Below are 25,396 nucleotides of genomic sequence, written 5' to 3'. Positions count from 1 at the left end.
TCTTTTATGTCTACTTGAGAGAGCAGACGGGGCCGCGGTTTAACGTCTCATCTTAAAAATGGCACCTCTGACAGTGCAGCAATCCCTCAGCACTGCACTGGAGTGTCAGCCTAGATTTGTGTGCTCAAATTCCTGCAGTGGGACTTAAACCCAAAACCTTCTGACTCGTAGGCTAGTGTGCTACCCACTGAGCCACAGCTGACAGTGTCCAGAAAGGAGATGGAACCAGTGATAAGGGAGTGGGTAGGGCCGAAGACAATGGCTTCAGCCTTCCCAATGCTGACATAAGAACCTAAGAAATAAGAGCAGGAGTAGGCCATTCAATCCCTCGAGCCTGTTCCGCCATTTAATAAAACCATGGCTGATCTGATCTTGGGCTCAGCTCCACTTCCCTGCCCGCTCCCCATAACCCTTCACTCCCTTATCGTTCACAAATCTGTCTATCTCCACCTTAAATATATTCAATGATCCAGACTCCACAGCTCTCTGAGGTAGAGAATTCCACAGATTTACAATCCTCGAAGAAGAAATTTCTCATTTCAGTACTAAATGGGCGATCACTTATCTTTTAAACTATGCCCCCTAGTTCATCCTCTCTGTATTTACACTGTTGAACCCCCTCAGTATCTTATATGTTTCAATAAGATCACCTCTCATTCTTCTAAACTCCAATGAGTATAGGCCCAACCTGCTCAACCTTTCCTCATAAGTCAACCCCTTCATCTCAGGAATTAACCTAGTGAACCTTCTCTGCACTGCCTCTAATGCAAGTATATCCCTCCTTAAATAAGGAGACCAAAACTGTACGAAGTACTCTAGGTGTGGCCTCACCAATACCCTGTAGAGTTGTAGCAGGACTTCCCTGCTTTTATACTCCATCCCCTTGCAATAAAGGCCAACATTCCATTTGCCTTCCTGATTATTTGCTGTACCTGCATACTAACTTTTGTGTTTCATGCACAAGAACCCCCAGGTCCCTCTGTACTGCAGCATTTTGTAATCTCTCTCCATTTAAATAATAATTCGATTTTTTATTTTTCCAGCCAAAGTGAATAACCTCACATTTTCCCACATTATACTCCATCTGCCAAATGTTTGCCCATTCACTTAGCCTGTCTATATCCCTTTGCAGATTTTTTGTGTCCTCCACCTTTGTATCATCAGCAAACTTGGCTACATTACACTCGGTGCCTTCATCCAAGTTGTTAATATAGATTGTAAATAGTTGAGGCCACAGCACCAATCCCTGTGGAATCCCACTTGTTACCATTTGCTAACCGGAAAATGACCCATTTATCCCGACTCTCTGTTTTCTTTTAGTTAGCCAATCCTCTATCCATGCTAATATATTACCTCCATCCCTGTGAGCACTTATCTTGTGCAGTAACCTTTTATGTGGCACCTTATCGAATGCCTTCTGGAAATCTAAATATACCACATCCACTGGTTCCCCCTCATCCACCCTGCTCGTTACATCCTCAAAGAACTCCAGCAAATTTGTCAAACATGATTTCCCTTTCATAAAATCATGCTGACTACATTATGCTTTTCCAAATATCATGCTACTGCGTCCTTAATAATGGACTCCAGCATTTTCCCAACGACAGATGTTAGGGTTACTGGTCTACAGTTTCCTGCTTTCTGTCTCCCTCCTTTCTGACCTGGAGAAAAGATAACTCATCGATGGATGTTGTAGAACCAGTCTGGCAACAGAGGGGTTGAGAGAGGCAGCATCTAGTGAAAGCTGACCCTGTGCCTGTGGATGGTGTCGCCAAGGGCAACATGTAGATAAGGGAGGTGGCCCAAGGATAAATTCATGGGAGATGCCAGGAGGTGTTAGTTCAAGGGTCAGAAGAGAGGACATTTCTGAAAATGTGCTGGCTCCATTCAGATGGGTATGACTCTTCCCTTCCCTTCCTGGACTTCTCGGTCTCCATTTCTGGGGATAGACTATTGACAAACATTCACAAGTCCACTGACTCCCACAGCTACCTGGACTACACTTCATCCCACCCCGCATCCTGTAAGGACTCCATTCTATTCCCCCAGTTTCTCCGTCTCCGTCACATTTGCTCCGACGATGCAACCTTCCACGCTAATGCCTCCGAAATGTCTTCCTTTTTCCTCAACTGAGGATTACCCTCTGCCGTGGTTAACATGGCCCTCAACTGTGTCTGCCCTCACATCTTCCCCTCCCTTTCAGAAGCACGACAGGGTTCCCCTTGTCCTCGTCTTTCACCCCACTGGTCTCCACGTTCAACGGATCATCCTCCACCATCTCCAACGTGATCCCACCAACCACATCTTCCCCTCTCCTCCCCTCTCAGCATTTTGAAGGGACCGTTCCCTCCGCAACACCCTGGCCCACTCCTCAACCAGCCCCACCACCCCCTCCCCTTCCCATGGCACCTACCCATGCAAGCACAGGAGATGCAACACCTGCCCTTTTACCTCCTCCCTTCCCACTGTCCAGAGCCTTAAATATTCCTTCCAGGTGAAACAGCGATTTACCTGTTGTACTTTCAATTTAGTATACTGTATTTGCTGCTCACGGTGTGGTCTCCTCTACATTGGGGAGACCAAATGCAGTGACCGCTTTGCGGAACATCTCTGTTCAGTTCGTAAGCGTGACCCCGAGCTTCCGGTCGCCTGTCACTTGAATTCTCTGCTCCACTCCCACTCTGACATCTCTGTCCTCGGCCTCCTACACTGTTCTAATGAAGTTCAACACAAGCTCGGGGAACAGCACCTCATTCGTTTAGGCACTTTACAGTCTTCTGAACTCAATATCGAGTTCAACAATTTCAGAGCGTAACCTCTGCCCATATTTTGCTCCATTTCCTGGATTGGGGTGGAGAAAAAAAACGACACACTTCTGTGCGCCACTTTTTCGTCGGGGGGGCAATTTCGGCCCCATAATCCCCAGGGGTTGACTTATGAAGATAGGTTGAGCCTATACACATTGGAGTTCAGAAGAATGATAGGTGATCTTATTGAAACATATAAGATAATGAGGGGGTTCGACAAGGTGGATGCAGAGAGGATATTTCCACTCATAGGGGAAACTAAAGCTAGGGGACATAGTCTCAGAATAAGGGGCCGCCCATTTAAAACTGAGATGAGGAGAAATTTCTTCTCTCAGAGGGTTGTAAATCTATGAAATTCTCTGCCACAGAGAGCTGTGGAGGCTGGGTCATTGAATATATTTAAGGCGGAGATAGCCAGATTTTTTGAGTGATAAGGGAGTAAAGGGTTATGGGGAACGGGCAGGGAAGTGGAGCTGAGTCCATGATCAGATCAGCCATGATATTGAATGGTGGAGCAGGCTCGAGGGGCCAAACGGCTCCTATTTCTTATGTTCTTAATCTTCGGACTTAAAAGCAAGAGCGTTAGCAAGTGAGCCTGTGGTGTCATTACGCACAGTGTAACGATATTGAAGCAGAAAATATGTACCACAAATAACATCCTGAACTTTTCACTATGCTGCGTTTTTTTAAGTAAAAGTTACAGCCAGATTGGGTCACTGAGGGCTGGGGAAAAAATCCAAAGTTTTGTCTTAACTTCATCTTCTTAATCTCTTACCTGAGGGATGCCAGCTCATCAAAAAGTCAAAGGTTAAAGGCTTTTTCTCTTTCAATGCCCACATTACTCGGTTATATCTCTTTTCACCAGGAACAAAGGCAGCAGTACCCAAATCAACAGTAACATCTGAAAAACACAGCGTGAAATCATGAAACCCAAAATTGAACGGATTCTGGGATGACTTGCATCACACGGAAAATAGAAAGGCAGGTTAAAAAGCAAACTCGGAGGGAGGATTCAGTCTGAGGGAAGAGCAGGACTTCAAGGTGGGCATTCCTAGAAGGGAAGTGGCAGTGAGTTAAACACAAATACAAAAGCAAAATACTACAGATGCTGAAATCTGAAATAAAAACAGAAAATGCTGGAAATCTCAGCGGGTCAGGCAGCATCTGTGGAGAGAAACAGAGTTAATGTTTCGGGTCTGTGACCCTTCGTCAGAACTGGAAAAGTTCGAGATGTAATAGATTCTTAAGGCAGTGCAGGGGCAGTAGATGGGGCAGCATACTTCATTGTATGCTGGGTCTCCCCAGGGAAACTGGTTTTGATTCCAATATGAGGCATCTGAACAACTTGCTCCTTTGTGCTGCACACCGATGTATGACATTGGTATCGCTCTAAGACAAAGGTATATGGAAGTTGGCTCAACTGGGAGAGATCATGTACCTTTTCTGCAAAGCTCATGAGGGGAGCAAGGGGGTAAAGAGAATGCAATATGGTTCGGTGTATATGGAGATATGGTCCTTTGATCTCCTCCTCGGCAGGAATGTGAATACTTTTTTTGTTACTTTCTCTCCCCAGGTACAACATTCCTTGTGCTTCCCTATTGGCTGTGTGGGTTCTGCCCACCTCTTTTTCTCCACCCCTCAACAGTAAGGAGCAAAGTTCCGAGTTGTTTCCCTTGTTCTTGTGGAGATGGATTCCATTTCCCTGTGCTATTTATTTCGTTTTCATGCCCTTCATCTTTTCTTACCCTTGGAATTATCCACGGTATTCTTAACTCTTCCAGATATTCTCTGTTAAGATTGTAGAGATGTGTTAATAGTTGACATCATAACCTCAATGGTTAATACAGTTGTACCTCTCCAGTCCGGCATCCTCGGGACCTGACTGGTGCTGGAACAGAGAATTTCCCGAACCACGGGAGGTCTCTCTTACCGGTATCAGTGGACCGTGCCCAGGCTCCTGTATGTGTGTGCGTGCGTGCCACGGTAGCCTGTGGACAGCTCACTCAGCAGCTGCACACGCACTCGCTGACTGACAGACGCTCCCAGCCGATTGCCAAACACACTGACTGATTAGCCATTGCAGCCGATCGAAACTTAAAAAAAAATAAACGCTCTTCTCCCGCAGGCCCAACTAATGCCGAACCACGGATGTTTCCGGATGAAAGAGTCCCAGACTAGAGAGGTATAACTGGTAGTTAATTTCCTGATTATTTTCTTGTCTGGATTTGCAATTTATTTGTAGTGATTAACTTTTCAATCTCTTCAATTCTTGACATTTTATTCTTGCAAAATTCTTAAATTTTCAAATTAGTATTTTATTGTCAAAATAAAAAAAGATAAAGATACTTGAGTTTTGTGCACCCCCCAGCTAACTACAGTGGTTCAATATGACTCACAGGATCTGGAATCTTCCTTTCTCAGACAAAGTATCGATCAATATTCACTTTTTATTTTTCACCAAAATGCATCATAACAAGAAAAGACTTGGCTATGCGAGCATTCGCTGACATGCAAGGGAAGACTAACCTGTGGAAAGACATGAAGCGTGCACGGATCTCTGCACTCAAATTCCTGCTAAGTGCCCCCAGCAAGTGAAGCTCCATGCAAGGAATACGAATTTACAAAATCTACCGTCTCAGATACACTGGGAGAGAAATTTGGTCGCCCCTCAATCATCGATACCAAAGGCGGCTTTGCACTGTGTTGCACAGCAGGAAAGCTGGCATCACAGGAGGGAAGAGGAAATCTGGGAGCAGGTGGTTGGTGTAGGAGGGAGGGCTTTAAATTCTTGAGGCATTGGGACAACTTCTGGGGGAAATGGAACCTGTACAAACCGAACGGGTTGCACCTCAACAGCGCCGGGACCAATATCATCGCGGGAGTTTTGTTAGTGCTGTTGGGGAGAGTTTAAATGAGCTTGGCAGGGGGATGGGAACCGGAGAACAAATTCAATAGGGAAGGAAGCAAAGATGAAATTTGAAAGCAAAAATGCAGAAAGTGAATCTGTAGGACAAAGGAAACAAGGGTTAGTAAGTAGTAATCAAGGAGGTCTTCCTGTGCTAAATGGTATATACTTCAATGCAAGGTGTATAGCGAATAAGGCGGATGAGCTGAGAGCACAGGTAGACACTTGGGGTATGACATTATAGCCATTACAGAGACACAGCTGAAGGAGGGGCAGGTTTGGCAGCTCAATATTCCTGGCTACAGGATTTTTAGACAAGACAGAGTGGAGGGGGGGGGGTGTTGCAGTACTGATTAAATAAACTATTACAGCAGTGAGGAGGGATGATATGTTAGAGGGATCATCAAATGAGTCGAACTGAGAAATTAAAAAGGGGCGATCACACTGCTGGGCATGTATTATAGACCACCAAACAGTGAGAGGAAGATAGAAGGACAAATATGTAGGCAAATTTCTGTGAAGTCCAAAATCCAAAGGGCAGTAATAATAGGGGATTTTAACTATCCTAATGTTGATTTAGACAAATATAGTGTGAAGGGTATAGAGGGTGGGAATTCCTAACATGTATTCAAGAGAACTTTTTTAGTCAGTATGTAACAAGCCCAACACGGGAGGGGGCGATTCTGGATTTCGTTTTGAGGAATGAAGCTGGACAGGTGGAAGAGGTATCAGTGGGAGAGCATTTGGGTGCCAGTGACCATAATTCTGTCAAATTCAAGATAGTTACGGATAAGTAAAGGATAGACCAGGAAAAGAAGTCCCAAATTTTGGAAAAGCTAACTTTGCTAAGTTGAGAAGTGATTTAGCCACAGTGGGCTGGAAACAGCTACTTGAAGGTAAATCAGAGTTGGACCAGTGGGAGGCATTCAAGGAGGAGATCCGGAGGGTTCAGGCCAAACATGTGCCCTTAAAGAAGAAAGGGTGGGAATAACAATTCTAGAGTCCCCTGGATGTCTAGGGACTTACAGGGGAGGATAGAGGAAAAAAGGGAAGTTTATGTCATATACCAACAGCTAAATACTGTAAAATCTCTAAGAATATAGAAAGTTCAGAGGTAAAATTAAAAAGGATATTAGGAATTCTAAGAGAGAGCATGAAAAATTATCAGAAGTAACATCAAGGAAAACCCAAAGATGTTCTATAAATATATTAAGAGCAAGAGGATAACTAAAGAAAAGGTAGGGCCTATTCGAGACCATGAGGGTAATCTGTGTGGAGGCTGAAGATGTTGGTATGGTTCTTAATGAATACTTTGCGTCTGTTTTTACAAAGAAAAGGGGCAATGCAGATACTGCTATCGAGGAGGAGTGTGACATTCTGGATGAAATAAACACAGTGAGAGAGTAGGTATTAAAGGATTTAGTGGCTTTGAAAGTGGATAAGTCCCCAGGCCCGGGTGAAATGCATTCTAGGCTACTGAGTGAAGCAAAAGAGGAAATAGCAGAGGCCTTGACCATAATTTTCCAGTCCCAATTGGATTCAGGCATGGTGCCGGAGGATTGGAGGACTGCAAATGTGGTACCCTTGTTAAAGAAGGGAGAAAGGGATAGGCTGAGTAATTACAGGCCTGTCAGCCTAACCTCAGTGGTGGAAAAATTATTGGAAAAAATCCTGAAGGACAGGATAAATCTACATTTAAAAAAGGCACAGATTAATCAGGGACAGTCAGCACGGATTTGTTAAGGGAAGATAGTGTTTGACTAACCTAATTTAATTTTTCGAGGAGGTAACCAGGAGAGTCGATGAGGGTAGTGCGTATGATCTTTGCATATGGACTTTAGCAAAGCTTTTGATAAGGTCCCACATGGCAGATTGGTCACAAAGGTAAAAGCACATGGAATCCAGGGCAAAGTGCAAGTTGGATCCAAAATTGGCTCAGAGACAGGAAGCAAAGGTTAATGGTTGATGGATGTTTTTGTGACTGGAAGGTGTTTCCAGTGGGGTTCCGCAGGGCTCAGTACTGGGTCACTTGCTTTTTGCGGTACGTATACGTTAATGATCTAGATTTGAATATATGATTAAGAAGTTTGCAGATGACACTAAAATTGGCTAGTTGGTTGATACTGAAGAGGAAAGTCATGGACTGCAGGAGGATATCAATCTACTGGTCAAATGGTTAGAACAGTGGCAAATGGAATTTAATTTGGAGAAGTGTGAGGTAATACACTTGGGGAGAGTTAATAAGGAGAGGGTATACACATTAACCGGTCGGCCACTTAGAAGTGCAGATGAACAAAGGGACTTTGGAGTACTTGTCCACTGATCGCTGAAAGTAGGCCAGGTGGATAAGGTGGTTAAGAAAGCATACGGAATACTTGCCTTTATTGGTCAAGGCATAGAATACAAGAGCAGGGAGGTTATGCTTAAATTGTATAATATACTGGTTAGGCCACAGCTGGAATACTGCGTGCAGTTCTGGTCGCTGTATTATAGGAAGGACGCGATTGCAATGAAGAGCGTGCAGAGGAGATTTACGAGGATGCTGCCTGGAATGGAGAATCTTAGCTTATGAGGACAGATTGGATCGGCTGGGTTTGTTCTCCTTGGTACAGAGGAGGTTGAGCGGAGACCTAATTGAGGTGTATAAAATTTTGAGGGGCCTGGATATAGTAGATAAAAAGGGCCTATTCCCTTGGTGGAAGAGTCAATTACGAGGGGGCATAGGTTTAAGGTGGTTGGTGGAAGGTTTAGAGGGGATTCGAGGGGAAGCTTCTTCACGCAGAGGTTTGAGAGAGTCTGGAATTCACTGCCTGGAAGGGTGGTAGAGACAGAAATACTCAGCACATTTAAAAGATGCTTGGGCTGCAGGGTTACGGACCTAGAGCTGGTAAGTGGGATTAGACTGGATAAACTCTTGTTGTTTGGCGTAGATACGATGGTATGTACTGCAGGGAATCGAATACGGCCAGAGTGATCCCCTGGACTAGTTTCGATCGCCTGGATGGGTCGGAGGGGAATTTTCCCAGATTTTTGTTCCCAATTTGCCTGGGTTTTTAATCTGTTTTTTTGTCTCTCCTAGGAGATCGCATGGCTCTGGGTGGGGTGGAGTGTAAAGTGTTGCGATACATGGAGTATCGTAGTTGTGTGGGGCGGACTGGTTGGGTCAGATGCTCTTTACTTGTCCACCATTGTTCACAGGTTTACATGTAACCTTCAGGGCTGTTGACCGAGGGCCGTGTGGCTCTTTGTCGGTCAACACGGAACGATGGGCCGAAATGTCCTTCTTCTGCAATGTAAATTTCTATGTTTCTATGTTTCTTATGACAGATACCGGGAACTCAACACTGCAGAAACTCTAGGGGAGTTTAAGAAGTGTAGGGGTACAATTTAAAAAAAGATATCAGGAAAGCAAAGAGAGAGCATGAAAGAATGTTGGCAAGTAAAATCAGGGAAAATCCAAAGATGTTTTATAAATACATTAAGAACAAGAGGATAACTAGAGAAAGAGTGGGGCCTATTAGAGACCATAAAGGAAATCTGTGTGTGGAGGTGGAAGACGTGGGTAGCATTCTTAATGAATACTTTGCATCCGTTTTCACAAGAGGGACGATGCAGACTTTTCAATGAGGGAGGAGTGTGAAATATTAGACGAGATAAATATAGAGAGAGAGGAAGCATTAAGGGGCTTTGAAAGTGGATAAATCCCCAGGCCTAGATGAAATGTATCCCAGGTTGTTGAGAAGCAAAATAGGAAATAGCAGAGGCTCTGACCATCATTTTCCAATCCTCTCTGGCTACAGGTGCAGTACCAGAGGACTGCTAATGTTAGTTTAAAAAGGGAGAAAGGGATAGACCCAGTAATTGCAGGTCAGTCAGCCTAATCTCGGTGGTGGGACAATTATTGGAAAAAATCCTGAGGGACAGGATAAATCTTCATTTGGAAAGACATGGATTAATCAAGGACAGTCAGCATGGATTTGTTAAGGGAAAGTCGTGTCTGACTAACTTGATTACATTTTTTGGGGAGGCAACCAGGAGGGTCGATGAGGGTAGTGCATGGGAGGTAGTGTAGATGGATTTTATTGTGTTCCTAACACAGATGAGACCGCACACAGGGAGGTTAAAGTAACAGTGACCTCACTCTTTATTAAGACACTTCAGAATGAGGAACAGGCCTTAAGGCTGGCTTATATACAGTGCTCCCAAGGGATGCTGGGATCCCTTGGGATTTCAGGGGATACGCTCCCTGGTGGCGGAATATGGGAGTGCATTCTTTACAGATACACATCACTCCCCCCCCCAAAGTCAAAGTGAAAACTATTTACAAGGTGAGGCGGTTGGGAGCCTTTCTTTCCCTGGTGGACCGCCTCGGTACAAATGTCTGTTCTGGTGTGTTGGCTGTGCCCTCACTGGGCTGGTGTGTTGTTGGCCCTGCAGGGCTGCTAGGTGAGCCTGGCCTTTGGGCGTGATGGGTTCAATTTCGTGGTCCGGGGTGGGGTCATTGATCCTTTGGGTGTGTTGTGGGCTCGAAAAAGGAGGTGTCTGCTGTGGGTTGTTCAGGGTAGTCTGAACCACAGCCTTGTTTAGTCCAGGTGCTTTCTGCAAATTTGTCCATTGTCTAGTTTGACTACAAACACCCTACTCCCTTCTTTAGCTATCACCGTGCCCGCGATCCACTTGGGACCATGTCCATAGTTTAGCACATACACAGGGTCATTCAGATCAATTTCCCGTGACACAGTGGCGCGACCATCGTTTGCATTTTGTTGCTGCCGCCTGCTCTCTATCTGATCATGCAGGTTGGAGTGGACTAGCGAAAGTCTGGTTTTAAGTGTCCTTTTCATGAGTAGCTCAGCCGGGGGCACCCCTGTGAGCGAGTGGGGTCTCGTGCGGTAGCTGAGCAGTACTCTGGACAGGCGGGTTTGGAGTGAGACTTCTGTGACTCGTTTAAGGCTCTGTTTGATTGTTTGTACTGCCCGCTCTGCCTGCCCATTGGAGGCTGGTTTAAACGGGGACAAAGTGACATGTTTGATCCCATTGCGGGTCATGAATTCTTTCAATTCAGCATTGGTGAAACATGGCCCATTGTCACTGACCAGTATGTCAGGCAGGCTGTGGGTGGCAAACATGTCCCTCAGGCTTTCAATGGTGTCGGTGGCAGTGCTTCCTGACATTATTTCACATTCAATCCATTTTGAAAAAGCATCCACCACGACCAGGAACATTTTACCGAGAAACAGGCCTGCATAGTCGACATGGATCCTTGACCATGGTCTGGAGGGCCAGGACCACAAACTTAGTGGTGCCTCGCTCAACTGAGCACACACGCTGCATTGCCGTACACAGGACTCCAAGTCAGAGTCGATACCGGGCCACCACACATAGGATCTGGCTATCGCTTTCATCATTACTATACCCAGGTGTGTGCTGTGGAGATCCGAGATGAACGTCTCCCTGCCCTTTTTGGGTAGCATTACGCGGTTGCCCTACATCAGGCAGTCTGCCTGAATGGACAGCTCGCCTTTCGCTGCTGGAACGGCTTGATTAGCTCTTGCATTTCAACGGGGATGCTGGCCCAGCTCCCATGCAGTACACAGCTTTTTACTAAGGACAGCAGAGGATCTTGACTGGTCCAAGTCCTAATCTGGCGGGCCGTGACAGGTGATGTGTCATTTTCAAACACTTCCATGACCATCAACAAGTCTGCGGGCTGTGCCACCATCAACAAGTTTGCAGGCTGCGCCATTTCCACCCCCGTGGTGGGCAATGGTAGCCGACTGAGAGCATCCGCACAGTTCTCGGTGACAGGCCTGTGGCGGATGGTATAGTTATACGCTGATAGCACGAGTGCCCACCTTTGTATGCGGGCTGAGGCATTAGTATTTATCCCCTTGTTTTCAGCGAACAGGGGTATGAAGGGCTTGTGATCGGTTTCCAGCTCAAATTTGAGGCCAAACAGGTACTGATGCATTTTCTTTACCCCGAACACACACGCTAATGTCTCTTTCTCAATCATGCTGTAGGCCCTCTCGGCCTTAAACAAGCTCCTGGAGGCATAGGCGACAGGTTGCAACTTCCCCGCAACGTTAGCTTGTTGTAATACACACCCGACTCCGTACGACAATGCATCACATGCTAGCACAAGTCTTTTACACGGGTTATACAATACAAGCAGCTTGTTGGAGCATAAAATGTTTCTGGCTTTTTCAAAAGCAATTACTTGTTTTTTTTCCCCATACCCAGTTCTCACCTTTACGCAATAATACATGTAGGGGCTCTAAGAGGGTGCTTAACCCAGGTAGGAAGTTACCAAAATAATTGAGGAGTCCCAGGAACGACCGCAGCTCCGTGACGTTCTGTGGCCTGGGCGCGTTCCTGATAGCCTCTGTCTTGGTGTCTGTGGGCCGAATGCCATCCGCCGCAATCCTTCTCCCCAAAAGCTCCACTTCCGTTGCCATGAAGACGCATTTCGACCTCTTCAGCCGCAGCCCTACGCGATCCAGTCGCTGGAGGGCCTCCTCCAGGTTTTGTAGGTGCTCGACGGTGTCACGACCGATGACCAATATGTCATCCTGAAAAACTACCGTGCGTGGTATCGACTTGAGTAGGCGCTTCATGTTTCTGTGGAAGTTCGCTGCAGCCGACCGAATTCCAAACGGGCATCTGTTATAGATGAACAGTCCCTTGTGCATGTTTATGCAGGTGAGGCCTTTCGAAGACTCCTCCAGCTCCTGCGTCATGTAGGCCGAAGTCAGGTCGAGTTTGGTGAACATCTTGCCTCCTGCCAGTGTCACAAATAGGTCGTCTGCCTTAGGTAGCGGGTATTGGTCCTGTAGCGAGAAACGATTAATAGTTACTTTATAATCGCCACAAATCCTGACCGTGCCATTACTTGAGTACTGGAACAATCGGGCTGGCCCACTCACAATTCCACTGGGGAGATGATGCCCTCGCATTGCAGCCTGTCCAGCTTGATTTCCACTCTCTCCCTCATCATGTGAGGTACCGCTCGCGCCTTGTGGTGAATGGGTCGTGCCTCAGCACCTTCGCCCCGGAAAAGTTTCCAATGCCTGGCTCAAAAAGGGAAGGAAATTTGTTAAGAACCTGGGAACATGAGGCCTCATCGACATGTGATAGCGCTCGGATGTCATCCCAGTTCCAGCGGATTTTGCCCAGCCAGCTCCTTCCAAGCAGTATGGGGCCATCGCCCGGGACAATCCAGAGTGGCAGTTCATGCACCGTGCCCTCGTAGGTGACCTTGACCATGGTGCTGCCCAGGGCAGTGATGAGCTCTTTGGTGTACGTTCTTAGTTTCGTGTGGATGGGGCTCAGGGCTGGTCTGAGTGCCTTGTTGCACCACAGTCTCTCAAACATCTTTTTACTCAGGATGGATTGGTTAGCGGCTGTGTCCAGTTCCAGGTCTACGAGTAAGCCAATTTTACATTTAGCATTATAGGTGGACATTTCGTCGAAAATGTGTGCACCCCATGTACTTCAGCATCTGCCTCCTCTCTCTGAGGCTCGAAATTGCTTTGATCCACCATGGACCGATCTTCCTCTGCCACGTGGTGGTTAGCAGGTTTTGCAGAGCTGCAAGCTTGTTGGAGGTACCCCATTGTTCCACAGCTCTTGCAAACATACCCTTTGAAGCGGCATGAATAGGCTGAATGGAAGCCTCCACAACACCAACAAGGTGCGAATTGCCTTGCATTCATCTTTTGTTGCGGACTCTGATTCATCTGGGTCACCTGAGGCCTGCTGGCAGTTGCAGACTCGTGATTTCTGCCCTGTACATTTCTGCTCGCAAACACAGTTCCAGTTAATTTATGAACATTGCTAGCACTTGTGTGCTGAGAGATTTGTTTGGTGTTATCACTGGTGGACGTAAACGCCTGTGCTATCGCAATGGCCTTACTGAGGGTCAGTGTCTCTACAGTCAAAAGTTTTCGTAGGATGGTCTCGTGGCCAATGCCCAGTACAAAAAAGTCTCTGAGCATCTGCTCCAGGTAGCCATCAAACTCACATTGTCCTGCAAGTCGCCTTAGCTCGACGACGTAGCTTGCCACTTCCTGACCTTCAGATCGCTGGCACGTGTAGAACCGATACCTCGTCATCAGCACGCTCTCCCTTGGGTTAAGATGCTCCCGAACAAGTGTACACAGCTCCTCATACGACTTATCTGTGAGTTTCACCGGAGCCAGAAGATTCTTCATGAGGCTGTAGGTCGGTGCCCCGCAGACCATGAGGAGGACCGCTCTCCTTTTTGCAACGCTTCCTTCTCCGTCCAGCTCGTTGGCTGCAAAGTACTGGTCTAGCCATTCGAAATAGGCTTCCCAGTCCTCACCCTCTGAGAACTTCGAGGCTGCCCACAGTTTGCTGCATCTTTGCGTTGGATTCGTATACTCGTCGCCAGTTATTGTGTTCCTAACACAGATGAGACTGCACACAGGGAGGTTAAAGTAACAGTGACCTCAGTCTTTATTAAGACACTCCAGAGTGAGGAACAGGCCTTAGGGGCTGGCTTATATACAGTGCTCCCAAGAGATGCTGGGATCCCTTGGGACTTCAGGGGATGCGCTCCCTGGTGGCGGAATATGGGAGTGCATGCTTTACAGATACACAACAGATTTTAGCAAACTTTTAATAAGATTCCACATGGCAGACTGGTCACGAAAGTAATAGCCCTTGGGATCCAGGGCAAAGTGGGAAGTTGGATCCAAAATTGGCTCGGAGGCAGGAAGCAAAGGGTAATGGTTGATGGGTGTTTTTGTGACTGGAAGGCTCTATCCAGTGGGGTTCCGCAGGGCTTAGTGCTCAGTCCCTTGTTTTTTGTGGTATATATCAATGACTTGGACTTAAATGTTGGGGGTATGATTAAAAAGTTTGCAGATGACACTAAAATAGGCTGTGTGGCTGATATTGAAGAATAAAGCTGGGGACTGCAGGAAGATATCAATGTACTGGTCAGGTGGGTAGAACAATGGCAAATGGAATTCAATCTGGATAAGTGTGAGGTAATGCATTTGGGAAGGGCTAACAAGGAAAGGGAATACACATTAAATGGTACGACACTGAAACGTGTAGCGAAACAAAGGGACTTTGGAATGCAGGTCCACAGATCCCTGAAGGTAGCAGGCCAGGTAGATAAGGTGGTTAATGAGGCATATGGAATACTTGCCTTTACTAATCGAGGCATGGAATACAAGAGCAAGACGGTTATGCTTGAACTGCATAAAACACTGATTAGGTTGCAGCTGGAGTACTGCATGCTGTTCTGGTCACCACAATACAGGAAAGATGTGATTGCACTGGAAAGGGTGCAGAGGAGATTTCCAAGACTGTTGCCTGGACTGGAGAATTTTGGCTATGAGGAAAGATTGGAGATGATGGGTCTGTTTTCTTTGGAACAGAGGAGGCTAAGGGGAGACCTAATTGAGGTGTATAACATTATGAGGGCCTTGGATAGAGTGGATAGGCAGGACCTGTTCCCCTTGGCAGAGGGGACAACAACCAGGGACATAGATTTAAAGTAATTGGGGGGAGGGTTAGAGGAGATATATGGGGAAATGTCTTCACCCAGAGGGTAGTGGGGGTCTGGAACTCACTGCCTGAAAAGGTGGTAGAGGCAGAAACCCTCACCACATGTAAAAGGTACTTGGATATGCACTTAAAGTGCCATAACCTACAGGGCTACGGACCAAGAGCTGGAAAGTGGGATTAGACTGGATAGCTCTTGGTCGGCCTGCGCGGACACGGTGGGCTGAAATGGCTTCTTCCATGCTGTAAATTTCTATGATTCTATGAAATGGCACAGAAAGTCCCGTCAATGAAGCATCAAGGAAAGAAATCTGTAGTTCATCATGCGTACTGGTGCAGCAGTAAGACATATAAACAAGCAAGTCCATTTTCGCTCTCAATCAGCTCATCTCAGCATCACTGGGCGAGTGGGAAAAGAAACAGTCGGGGTTCCCATTCCTGATCATTAACCAGTGACACCTCCTAGAAAGTGTGCATGAATGAACATCGAGTGAGAAAAAGTCTGGGCTTTACTGTGACACCAATCATGGTCAATCAGCCCGACACTGCTCACTATTTAGGCTCGTAGTTTAAGAATGGCCCTTGGGTGATGATGCCAATGGATTGTTTGCAGAGGATCGTCTCTTTCTGAAGGTGCTCATGCTGGGTACCATGGCTCTACAGGTGTCAGCACCCTTCCAGTACCACACCAAAATAGTCATTCTTTATGTGCGAGTCTAAACAGCAACTATCATCAAGCTACTCGATCATGGGGTGGGGCAGGAGGGCCTAAACCTCCCCCGCACATAACTCAGAAGTGCAAAGCCTGACTGATTTTTCCCCCAAAAGGCAAACTTAGTGCCTTCACTGCTATCAAATTAGTAATAATCAGTTAATGAACATCATGAACCTACATAATATAGAAACATAGAAAATAGGTGCAGGAGTAGGCCATTCGGCCCTTCTAGCCTGCACCGCCATTCAATGAGTTCATGGCTGAACATTCAACTTCAGTACCCCATTCCTGCTTTCTCGCCATACCCCTTGATCCCCCTAGTAGTAAGGACCTCATCTAACTCCTTTTTGAATATATTTAGTGAATTGGCCTCAACAACTTTCTGTGGTAGAGAATTCCACAGGTTCACCACTCTCTGGGTGAAGAAGTTCCTCCGCATCTCGGTCCTAAATGGCTTACCCCTTATCCTTAGACTGTGACCTCTGGTTCTGGACTTCCCCAACATTGGGAACATTCTTCCTGCATCTAACCTGTCTAACCCCGTCAGAATTTTAAATGTTTCTATGAGGTCCCCTCTCATTCTTCTGAACTCCAGTAAATACAAGCCCAGTTGATCCAGTCTTTCTTGATAGGTCAGTCCCGCCATCCCGGGAATCAGTCTGGTGAACCTTCGCTGCACTCCCTCAATAGCAAGAATGTCCTTCCTCAGGTTAGGAGACCAAAACTGTACACAATACTCCAGGTGTGGCCTCACCAATGCCCTGTACAACTGTAGCAACACCTCCCTGCCCCTGTACTCAAATCCCCTTGCTATGATGGCCAACATGCCATTCGCTTTCTTAACCGCCTGCTGCACCTGCATGCCAACCTTCAATGACTGATGTACCATGACACCCAGGTCTCTTTGCACCTCCCCTTTTCCTAATCTGTCACCATTCAGATAATAGTCTGTCTCTCTGTTTTTACCACCAAAGTGGATAACCTCACATTTATCCACATTATACTTCATCTGCCATGCATTTGCCCACTCACCTAACCTATCCAAGTCGCTCTGCAGCCTCACAGCATCCTCCTCGCAGCTCACACTGCCACCCAACTTAGTGTCATCCGCAAATTTGGAGATACTACATTTAATCCCCTCATCTAAATCATTAATGTACAGTGTAAACAGCTGGGGCCCCAGCACAGAACCTTGCGGTACCCCACTAGTCACTGCCTGCCATTCTGAAAAGTACCCATTTACTCCTACTCTTTGCTTCCTGTCTGACAACCAGTTCTCAATCCATGTCAGCACACTACCCCCAATCCCATGTGCTCTAACTTTGCACATCAATCTCTTGTGTGGGACCTTGTCGAACGCCTTCTGAAAGTCCAAATATACCACATCAACTGGTTCTCCCTTATCCACTCTACTGGAAACATCCTCAAAAAATTCCAGAAGATTTGTCAAGCATGATTTCCCTTTCACAAATCCATGCTGACTTGGACCTATCATGTCACCTCTTTCCAAATGCACTGCTATGACATCCTTAATAATTGATTCCATCATTTTACCCACTACCGATGTCAGGCTGACCGGTCGATAATTCCCTGTTTTCTCTCTCCCTCCTTTTTTAAAAAGTGGGGTTACATTGGCTACCCTCCACTCCATAGGAACTGATCCAGAGTCAATGGAATGTTGGAAAATGACTGTCAACGCATCCACTATTTCCAAGGCCACCTCCTGAAGTACTCTGGGATGCAGTCCATCAGGCCCTGGGGATTTATCGGCCTTCAATCCCATCAATTTCCCCAACACAATTTCCCGGCTAATAAGGATTTCCCTCAGTTCCTCCTCCTTACTAGACCCCCCGACCCCTTTTATAACCGGAAGGTTGTTCGTGTCCTCCTTCGTGAATACCGAACCAAAGTACTTGTTCAATTGGTCCGCCATTTCTTTGTTCCCCGTTATGACTTCCCCTGATTCTGACTGCAGGGGACCTATGTTTGTCTTTACTAACCTTTTTCTCTTTACATATCTATAGAAACTTTTGCAATCCATCTTAATGTTCCCTGCAAGCTTCTTCTCATACTCCATTTTCCCTGCCCTAATCAAACCCTTTGTCCTCCTCTGCTGAGTTCTAAATTTCTCCCAGTCCCCAGGTTCGCTGCTATTTCTGGCCAATTTGTATGCCACTTCCTTGGCTTTAATACTATCCCTGATTTCCCTTGATAGCCACGGTTGAGCCACCTTCCCTTTTTTATTTTTATGCCAGACAGGAATGTACAATTGTTGTAGTTCATCCATGCGGTCTCTAAATGTCTGCCATTGCCCATCCACAGTCAACCCTTTAAGTATCATTCGCCAATCCATCCCAGCCAATTCACGCCTCATACCTTCAAAGTTAGCCTTCTTTAAGTTCTGGACCATGGTCTCTGAATTAACTGTTTCATTCTCCATCCCAATGCAGAATTCCCCAAGGGGCCTCGCACAACGAGATTGCTAATTAATCCTCTTTCATTACATAACACCCAGTCTAAGATGGCCTCCCCCCTAGTTGGTTCCTCGACATATTGGTCTAAAAAACCATCCCTTATGCACTCCAGAAAATCCTCCTCCACCGTATTGCTTCCAGTTTGGTTAGCCCAATCTATGTGCATATTAAAGTCACCCATTATAACTGCTGCACCTTTATTGCACGCACCCCTAATTTCCTGTTTGATGCCCTCCCCAACATCACTACTACTGTTTGGAGGTCTGTACACAACTCCCACTAACGTTTTTAGCCCTTTGGTGTTCTGCAGCTCTACCCATATAGATTCCACATCATCCAAGCTAATGTCCTTCCTAACTATTGCCTTAATCTCCTCCTTAACCAGCAATGCTACCCCACCTCCTTTTCCTTTTATTCTATCCTTCCTGAATGTTGAATACCCCTGGATGTTGAGTTCCCAGCCCTGATCATCCTGGAGCCACGTCTCCGTAATCCCAATCACATCATATTTGTTAACATCTATTTGCACAGTTAATTCATCCACCTTATTGCGGATACTCCTTGCATTAAGACACAAAGCCTTTAGGCTTGTTTTTTTAACACCCTCTGTCCTTTTAGAATTTTGCTGTACAATGGCCCTTTTTGTTCTTTGCATTGGGTTTCTCTGCCCTCCACTTTTCCTCATCTCCTTTCTGTCTTTTGTTTTTGCCTCTTTTTTGTTTCCCTCTATCTCCCTGCATTGGTTCCCATCCCCCTGCCATATTAATTTAACTCCTCCCCAACAGCACTAGCAAACACTCCCCCGAGGACATTGGTTCCGATTCTGCCCAGGTGCAGACCTTCCGGATTGTACTGGTCCCACCTCCCCCAGAACCGGTTCCAATGCCCCAGGAATTTGAATCCCTCCCTGGGCTACTGTGCAACTTTGGGCTCCAGACTATAAGAAGGATGTTGAAGATGAACAGAGATTCACTGAAATGTTGCCAGGTATGAGCAATACAAATACAATGGAAGACTTGAAAAATTGGGGCTGTTTTTTTAAAAATCACAACATAGGAGATTAAGGAGCAATTTTATACGAGGAGATAGAAACAGATTTATGCAGGAGTTCACAGTTCTTTCATTGTTCTGTCAATGTTTGTGCTCGGCCCCAAGAACGTGGCACAGCCCCAAGCTCAGAAGCGGTGAAGAGCGCCCTCTAGTGCACCACAGTGGCATTTTTTTACTTCCTGCACCAGCCATCTGAGGCCTATCAGTGGGACTGCCAGTTAGTGTCAAATATGCTGTCGGTCCATTCGCACTGCAAACTGGACTGCTAGAGACCCATTTCACACAAGCAGACAGAGGAACACAAAGAATGGACTCAAAGGCATGTCCCCATGGTGTCTAACCACTATGCCACCCAATGTATACCCTCTTCTTTAGTGGTCGATTACCACATCAGAATAAAGCAGTTTGCATCACTATATCCTGAAACATTGTGACAAATGGCACGTGGCTGTTTTCACTCTCCAAGATAAAAACTAGGCCGCTTTCATTCCTTTTTAGCTTTTTGAGTCAGGGTGCATTCCAATTTCTATTAAATTATTAGGAAAGTCAAACATAACTGGAACAAAATTCAACAAGAGGCACCTGACAAGGCTAGTGTGTTCTTCCAATACTGCAAGAAATTCTCCCAAGCTTAGAATGTTTTAGTAGTTTGCACCTACTGTATCTCACTGTTGTCTTGTGTGAATATGTGGATGGTTGTCCTTCTAGGCCAAGCTCCTCATAAGTATCCTTGTCAACTGATAAAATCAGCTTCCCTGTGAAAATCCAAACAAACAGTCATCGATAAGGGATTCCATCAATACAGTATCTGCGGCCACAGTGTACAAACTAATTTTGTGAATATCAGAGGATGGCAAGCCCACGACATTTTTAATCAAATGATAGTACTTTAAAAAAAATATTTGTGAGGATTTAGTTCTTGTACTTGTTATACTGCAAAGTCACCTCGAAGATACCTCTATTCCCGACCACCACCCCACATGGTTACGTTTGTAGTGTATATTTGGATTTTCAGCTCCTATAATAAAACACTGCTGAAAAACACCACCTTTCCCCATCTACAAGGCACAAGTCAGGAGTGTGATGGAATACTCTCTACTTGCCTGGATGAGTGCAGCTCCAACAACACTCAAGAAGCTCGACACCATCCAGGACAAAGCAACCCGCTTGATTGGCACCCCATCCGCTACCTTAAACATTCACTCCCTCCATCACCGCCGCACCGTGGCTGCAGTGTGTGCCATCTACAAGATGCACTGCAGTAAGTCGCCAAAGCTTCTTCGGCAGCACCTCCCAAACCCACGACCTCCACCATCTCGAAGGACAAGGGCAGCAGGCGCATGGGAACACCATCACCTCCACGTTCCCCTCCAAGTCACACCATCCTGACTTGGAAGTATATCGCCATTCCTTCATTGTCGCTGGGTCAAAAGCCTGGAACTCCCTCCCTAACAGCACTGTGGGAGTACCTTCACCACACGGACTGCAGCGGTTCAAGTCAGCGGCTCACCACCACCTTCTCAAGGGCAATTAGGGATGGACAATAAATGCTGGCCTCGCCAGCGACGCTCACAGCCCATGAATGAATAAAACAATATATTTTTTTTAATGAAAGCTTTAATATACTGAAAATGTGTGGAACCCCCAAGTATTTTATAACAAGTCCTACATTCGTACATGACGACTGGGCTGCAGGGAGCAGCTGTCTGTCTCAGAAGAAAATAATTGCAGATGAAATTGTTCCCAGAACAAGCTTTGAGGGGTCATAAATATAAGATAGTCACTGATAAATCCAATAAAAAATTCAGGAGAGTCTTCATTACCCAGAGAGTAGCGAGAATGTGGAACTCGCTACCACATGGAATAGTTGAGGCGAATAGCATAGATGCATTAAAGGGGAAGCTAGATAAGCACATGAGGGAGAAAGGAATCAAAGGATATGGCAATAGGGTGAGATGAAGTAGGGCCAGAGGAGGCTCTTGTGGAGCATAAACACTGTTATGTTCAGAATAACTCCACAAGACTGTACACTGTAAGCTCAAACTGATGTGACCTTAGTTTCTTTAATCAAACTCCAGAGTGTTTAAACAACAAGGTAGTGAGCCTTTTATACCAGCACAGCACGAGGTGTGGGTGACCCGTAGGACTCCCGCAGTCACGCCCTCTGGTGGCAACCAAATATAGTTACATACATAACACATGGCGCATAGACCAGTTGGGCCAAATGGCCTGTTTCCGTGCTGCAAATTCAATGTATTGTACTTTTTCCACATATACACATCTGAGTTTTACATCCATTTTCCAAAGCCCAACAATATATTCCATTTGTAAAATTCACTGAGTTCCAAGCCCATTTTTAGATTTAAAACAATGTGTGTTTATATTTGAAACAATTTTGGTATTATAATCCCAACAAGATTAGAAACATTAACTTATTTATTCTAGAGAAGCAAACAGTGTTTTGTTGTGGTAATAGGTCACAAACTTGAATGCTGATTTCGAGCGAAGGTATTTACCTGTTGGCAGTACAGCTGCACAGTTGTCTTGGTCTATTCTGGTGTTGTACGAGAGCGCATAGAGAAAGCCTGAAACAAATAACTTCTAAAACTCAGCGAGATGGATAGTGAGCAAAATAAAGAAAAATGTATTTCATAAATTACAGATATAAACATTACCTTTTCTAACAAATTTGTTGATGAATTCAGGCTCAAGTATTTCATGAAGTGGCAATTGCTTCACCAGATAATAGTCTCCTAAAGTTCTGCTGACAGCAGTCACAGCTGATGGCATCACTCCACATTCTGGTATTAAAATGGAGACCTGCATGAAAAAATTCACACAGCAAAATGCATTATTAAAAAGAGCATGAATAAACCTACCAATAAATTTGGCAATAAAAAATTTACATTATTTATAATCCTTCAGTTGGTAACTTTTTTTTAAAAAAAGTACAACAGCTGGAAGATCAACCATAATATCATGGTGCTGGCATTCAGAAGATTAAAACAATGAACACTTTAAAAAGAACTACACCAAGTTTATCATCGCTTTCATACCTACATGGTTGCCTGCAAAAGCAAGGCACCTCACTGGTGGCAACCCTGTAATATAAAGAACCCATCATTAAATAATGTTACTAGAGGCACTGAAATCCTCCTTGAACAAGGGTTTCATTGGGAGCCTTTGGCAAGCATTGCTACATGGCAAAACTAAATGACTTCCACTGGTGGCACTTACCTACCAATGCCACTTTCACTATTATTGGCTCCTTGACATCAGCAAAGCCACAAACACAATACTGCATTTACTGCACATCTGTGGATTAATAAAAGGGCTATAGGAAGCACAGCTCTGACTGCCTTCCCAATAGAGGCTTGCAAATCTTAAACATGTGCACATTTATCTTGAACTAAAGTAGAAGACAAACCTTTCCTACATTACAACAGTGACTGCGCTTCAAAAAATTACTTCATTGGCTGTAAAGCACTTTGGGACGTTCGGAGATCGTGAAAGGCGCTATAGAGACGCGAAAGAATTTTTCTTTTAAACCTTTTCAGAAGAAGTATTTTATGCCGTCATGTAGGGGGACAGCACTAGTCACACAAACAGAAAATACTAGAAACACAGTCAGCATCTGTGAATAAGTTCATCTTTTGGGCTCCAACCCTTACTAAGAATGGTATACACACTTGACTAGCCCGCAGTTTTATGGGCACTCGTGATCAGTTTTAAATCGATATATCTGGCACGGAGAACCTGGGGTCTCTCATAACAAACAACAATTTTAAAATAAGCACAGACCCATGAACCAGATTGATGCAGTTGGCAATGCAACAGAGAAGCAATGCTAGTTCCACATTGAACCACTCGCCTCTCTCCCTGCTCATCCTGCCACTCCCCCACCTGGTGCTTCAGGTGGCCAGGCCCCTGTCTGTCACTCTGTCACTCACTCACCTGGTGCTTCAGGTGGCCAGGCCCCTGTCTGTCTGTCAGTCACTCACTCACCTGGTGCTTCAGGTGGCCAGGCCCCTGTCTGTCTGTCTGTCTGTCTGTCACTCACCTGGTGATCATGGTGATGAGTCTCCAACCCCGCTCCGTGTCACTAACTCACCGGTAGTTATGGTGGAGTCACTGGCCCCACCCCCTGTCACTCACTCGCCTAGCAGTGATGAGGCCCCACCCCCTGTCACTCACACGGCTGGCAGTGATGAGGCCCCACCCCCTGTCACTCACACGGCTGGCAGTGATGTGGCCCCGCCCCCTGTCACTCAGACGCCTGGCAGTGATGAGGCTCCGCCCGTCACTCACACGCCTGGCAGTGGTGAGGCCCCGCCCCCTGTCACTCACACGCCTGGCAGTGATGCGGCCCCGCCCCCTGTCACTCACTCGCCAAGCAGAGATGAGGCCCCGCCCCCTGTCACTCACTCGCCTAGCAGTGATGAGGCCCCACCCCCTGTCACTCAGACGCCTGGCAGTGATGAGGCCCCGCCCCCTGTCACTCACTCGCCTGGCAGAGAAGCGGCCCCGCCCCGCTCACTCACCCGGTAGTTATAGTGATGAGCCTGCACGTGCTGGCGGTGCCTTGACCTGGCGCAGCTGAAGTTGGATTTGTCAAAAACCAGCAGGTGCCGCGAGCATTTCTCCACGTTCGCCAGCATCTTTCCCGCCGCCCGAACGTCACAATATCCGCCCCGCCTCGACGGCGCGAGCGAGCTTCCCTTTAGCGCCTCCGTCTCAAACGGCCAGGGCCCGTGCTCGGCTGCGCCCTCTGCTGGTCGGAGGCTAGTGCGTAAAAAGCAGGGTTCAATGGTGTTGAGTTCAGCAATTCCTGCTCAAAGACTTGTATCCTTTCACGACCACAGTACGTCCCAAAGCACTTTACAACCAGTGAAGTACTTTGTGAAGTGCAGTCACTTTTGTACTGTGGGGAACGCACAGCAAGCTCCCACACAGCAACGGGATAATGACCAGATAATCTGTTTTTAGTGATGTTGATTGAGGCATCAATATTGGCCTGGACATCAGGGATAGCTCTCCTACTCTTTAGTGTCATGGGATCTTTTACATCTAGATGGGGCCTCGGTTTAACGTCTCATCCGAAAGACGGCACCTCTGGCAGTGCAGCGCTCCCTCAGCATTGCACTGGAGTGTCAGTCTGGATTTTTGTGAAGGCTCTGGAGTGGAACTTGAACCCACAACCTTCTGACTCAGAGGCGAGAGAGTCACAGCTTCTACTACCCACCTACCCAGATCATGACTCCTTTTGATTTCTGATAAAAATAAAATTCAGGTTTTTTTTCCCTTCCAGTTTTAATCTACTTTTTTCTTCTCTTATTAGGGTGTTGGTACCTGCTGGATTGCAGCTCCAGTTCCTAACGCAAGTAGCCATTCTTTACCTGTGAGCCCGGAGTGTATCAAACCCATAACACCCTGCTCCACTCCTCAATCACCCCCAACACCCCTCCCCTTCCCATGGCACCTTCCCGTGCAAGCACAGGAGATGCAACACCTGCCCTTTTACCTCCTCCCTTCCCACTGTCCAGGGCCTGAATAACTCCTTCCTGATGAAACAACGATTTACTTGTACTTCTTTCAATTTTTAGTGTATTCTATTCGCTGCTCATGATGCGGTCCCCTCTGCATTATAAGAACATAAGAAATAGGAGCAGGAGTAGGCTGTTTGGCCCCTCGAGCCTGCTCCGCCATTCAATAAGATCATGGCTGATCTGATCATGGACTCAGCTCCACTTCTTTGCCCGCTCCCCATAAGCCTTTACTCCCTCATCGCTCAAAAATCTGTCTTATCGCCACCTTAAATTTATTAATTGACCCAGCCTCCACAGTTCTTTGGGGCAAAGAATTCTACAGATTCACTACCCTCTGAGAGAAGAAATTCCTCATCTCCATT

The 25,396-nt window shown here is 46.3% G+C and overlaps 1 protein-coding gene across 6 annotated transcripts in view; it reads right to left on the bottom strand.

The window, feature by feature from the left end:
- rpp40 (ribonuclease P/MRP 40 subunit) overlaps positions 1–25,396 on the bottom strand; it is a 73,730-nt gene that overhangs the window by 18,692 nt on the left and 29,642 nt on the right. The window contains exons 1-5 of one of the 6 annotated variants that reach the window (XM_070879791.1): positions 24,030–24,230; positions 22,164–22,308; positions 22,005–22,073; positions 20,148–20,243; positions 3,583–3,708 (exon numbers count right to left, since the gene is read on the bottom strand). In XM_070879791.1, the coding sequence (XP_070735892.1) occupies positions 3,583–3,708; positions 20,148–20,243; positions 22,005–22,073; positions 22,164–22,308; positions 24,030–24,146 (553 nt within the window). In that variant the 5' untranslated portion in view covers positions 24,147–24,230. Of the gene's footprint in view, positions 1–3,582; positions 3,709–20,147; positions 20,244–22,004; positions 22,074–22,163; positions 22,309–22,548; positions 22,590–23,391; positions 23,419–23,442; positions 23,528–23,548; positions 23,636–24,029; positions 24,231–25,396 lie in introns of those variants that run through there. The other 5 variants (XM_070879792.1, XM_070879793.1, XM_070879794.1 and 2 more) reach the window with 5 other exon arrangements.

This window comes from Pristiophorus japonicus, chromosome 5 (assembly GCF_044704955.1).
Source record: "Pristiophorus japonicus isolate sPriJap1 chromosome 5, sPriJap1.hap1, whole genome shotgun sequence".
NCBI lineage: Eukaryota > Metazoa > Chordata > Chondrichthyes > Pristiophoridae > Pristiophorus > Pristiophorus japonicus.
Note: the sequence above shows the minus strand (reverse complement) of the source record. Positions and strands in the feature narration are given on the sequence as shown.